We start from the raw sequence: 3,217 nt of genomic DNA on the forward strand, positions 1-3,217 counted from the left end.
ATAAAAAAAAATATATCATTTTGGAAATATAAATTAAAAATTGTTCCATCACTAGTGACAATCCGGTGGACGAAACTTTACTGTTCCTTAATTATATTATTACGGAAAAAAAAAAGAAATTAATAAATTAAGAAGGCTCGATTCATCTTTACACATAAACCCTAACCCAAGTACGTGCAGCATTCCTGCGTCAACTGGAAGCAGGTATCAAAAGTATTATCAAATGCAAAAGTTTCTACCATCAGGGACAGATTTGTTTACGCGTCTCATTCTCGTGCCTCACATTGGCCCATCCCAATTCTTAAATTAGAGCAGGTAAAGAAGCAATATATATAAATACATCTTTTTTCCACCTTTTTTATTTTTTTTCTGGGTTTCCGTTATCTCAAGAAAATATATAAATTTGTATATGTTTGATACTAAGAAATGATTATTCTTCAATTTATATCACTACCTAACTGAATTTTTTAAGTCATCAAAGTTTCTAGTCGGTTGATGTTTAGCGCGTAAACTTAACCTTTTATTAATCATGGAGGTAAACAAGTCCCCAAAAAAGATGTAGAGACAAACGACCTTTCAATCGACTTATAGTAACTATCTCAAGACGTGGTTTTCTCTAGCCACTAGTGAAAAACCATTACACTTTACGGAAAAAGATAATCTTCCATCACACTATCTTATTTCGTGTCATGGACACGAACCTTGTCGGGCTCGTTCAGTATGGTAGATCATATGTCACAGTTCATCATACTATCGAGTCAACTATAGCTTACCAAACATGTCTTGACTTACGCCAGAGAATTCTATTGCTGATTATTTCAAGTATCAATTCTGTATTAACTTCAGTTCAGGCAATCCTTTCAAGACTATACTGTCAATTAACAACCACTACTACCTAAACAATATAATTTAGGGTAATGATTGTCAACTGTCATCAGCAAATTAATAATTAATTATTACCAACAATATTAAATAAATTAAAGCGAACACATGAATGACAAAATCATATTTAGTTAGCTTCGATTAATAGTTTTCTTCATCTTGACTCAGTGCATTTTAAGCAAAATAGTGGCACTTGTAGGTGCATTTTTTTCATCAAAGTGTGCAACTTCTGCTTAACTTGTAAGTAAAGATGTATGATCCCATATTTTCAAAAAGCTTTAGCAAATATGAGCGCAAACGATTTGGGTTTTGTGCATTCTTCATAAGCTTGATTGTTGCATTGAGCATTTGCTCAACTTTCAAGCCTCATTTACATCCCTTATCAATCAGTAAGTCTTTCTTGGCTAGTTCTCAGCGTGCAATGCTGGACACTAACTAGACAGTATAATGAATAAGTTTTTTAACTTTTCTTTTGGTTCTTTGTACTGTTGAGTGCGTGTACAACTCGAACACATTAGTCATTTCGTTTAATCATTTGAGAATTTGGCTCTTTGTTGCAGTTGGTGATGCTGTGAATTTGCAGTTGTCAATTGATGACATTCAGGACATGCTTGAATTTAATAATACAAGTGAGATTTTGCTGCCAACAGGTATAATGCTTGCTAAAAATTTGATATTTCCTAGTGTCATTCGTCGAGTGGCACGACTGACAGAAGTTTATGATAGAGCTTCGTGTTTCGTCTATCGTGCATGAAATGCTACAAGCGGCATACGAGGCTCAATCACTGCCGTCAATCTTGCTACTCGAAACTGATGTATTTAAGCAGAAAGGCCTTCTGATGCAGGATTTTGGTTTCAAATTATTCCCTTTTCTTTACAGATGACAATGCTGCATTAGGGATTACAAGAAATGCTGCTCGAGATATTGTTATAGTTAACAACACGAGCGAAAGCTCTCGACCAACAAGTAAAATTTTACTGAAGACGTGATACTTTTTTTTTTTTTATCATCAGTACTAGATAATAATAAGGAAGAAAATCCTATCTATTGTACAGTTGAGTATGGTCTAATGCTCATAAAAGTCCTTTGGATAAAGAGAACTCAATTTGAATTTTTTTTCCCTTCTATTACAGTTGAAAATGCTGCGAATTTGTCTATCATCAAGACCGTTCCGGATAAGCTTATAGTTAACGACACGATTGAAAGCTTCCACCCAACAGGTACTCGTGCTAGTACTTTCAAGCACTGATAAGAGAATTTGCTGAAAAGCCATCAGTTTCTCACTTTGAATTCTGAACTCAGTTTCTCATTTGCAGCAATTGAAAAGACGAAAATTGAGCCAATATGCAGCATTTTAGAACCAATGGCCGACTATTGTGATATCGAAGGGGACGTAAGGATTCAAGCGAATTCTTCCACCGTGTTTTTTGTCACGTCTGGTATAAACGTCTCAGCTGGAAACAATTCTTGGCGTGTTCAACCTTACGCGAGAAAGGCGAATTTAGGGGCAATGAAGTTTGTTAAGAACTGGACAGTAACATTAGCAAATAATAAGGATGACATTCCGATGTGTACTAAAAATCATAGTTTTCCAGCCATCCTTTTCTCAGTTGGAGGATATACAGGTAACCATTTCCATGATTTCTCAGATTTGGTTATTCCAATATATTCGACATCGTTGAGGTTCAAAAGGGACGTACAATTTCTTACGACTGATACAAAACCGTGGTGGGTATCAAAATTCCGAGGATTTCTTAACAAACTATCCCGACATGAGATCATCGACATAGACAAAGAAAAAGAAGTCCATTGCTATACAAAAGTCATCGTTGGCCTTAAATCTCACAAAGAGCTTATAATCAATCCATCAAAATCTCAAAACAATGAATTGTCGATGCACAACTTCAGACAGTTCCTTCGACAAATTTATTCACTTGAGAGAGCAAAGGCAATCGAGTTGAAGAAGGGGGAGGAAAAAAGGCCTCGTTTGATGATTGTATCAAGGAAAAGGACTCGTTTTGTAACTAATGAGGCTGAAATAACTGGACTGGCTCGCAAAATGGGATTCGAAGTTATTGTAGATGAGGCTAATCATTCGACAAACCTTTCAAGATTTGCACAAATTGTGAATTCTTGTGATGTACTAGTGGGAATTCATGGAGCTGGATTAACAAACATGGTTTTTCTCCCGGATAACGCTGTTTTAATCCAAATAATTCCATTAGGGGGCATTGATGGATTTGCTAGAACAGATTTTGGAGAACCATCTGATGGTATGAACTTAAAGTACTTGGAATACAAGATTAAGGTCAAAGAGAGTTCTTTGAGTAAACA

General features: G+C 35.6%; 1 protein-coding gene across 1 annotated transcript; it reads left to right on the forward strand.

The window, feature by feature from the left end:
* Positions 1-1,024: 1,024 nt before the first annotated feature.
* Positions 1,025-3,212, forward strand: LOC111371921 (the record flags this gene model as incomplete). Its single annotated transcript, XM_022994072.1, has 5 exons — positions 1,025-1,271; positions 1,443-1,532; positions 1,763-1,849; positions 2,017-2,103; positions 2,200-3,212. Coding segments are annotated over exons 1-5 (1,416 nt in total), but the record flags the coding sequence as incomplete, so codon positions are not given.
* Positions 3,213-3,217: the final 5 nt, after the last annotated feature.

This window comes from Olea europaea, chromosome 23, assembly GCF_002742605.1.
Source record: "Olea europaea var. sylvestris chromosome 23, O_europaea_v1, whole genome shotgun sequence".
NCBI lineage: Eukaryota > Viridiplantae > Streptophyta > Magnoliopsida > Lamiales > Oleaceae > Olea > Olea europaea.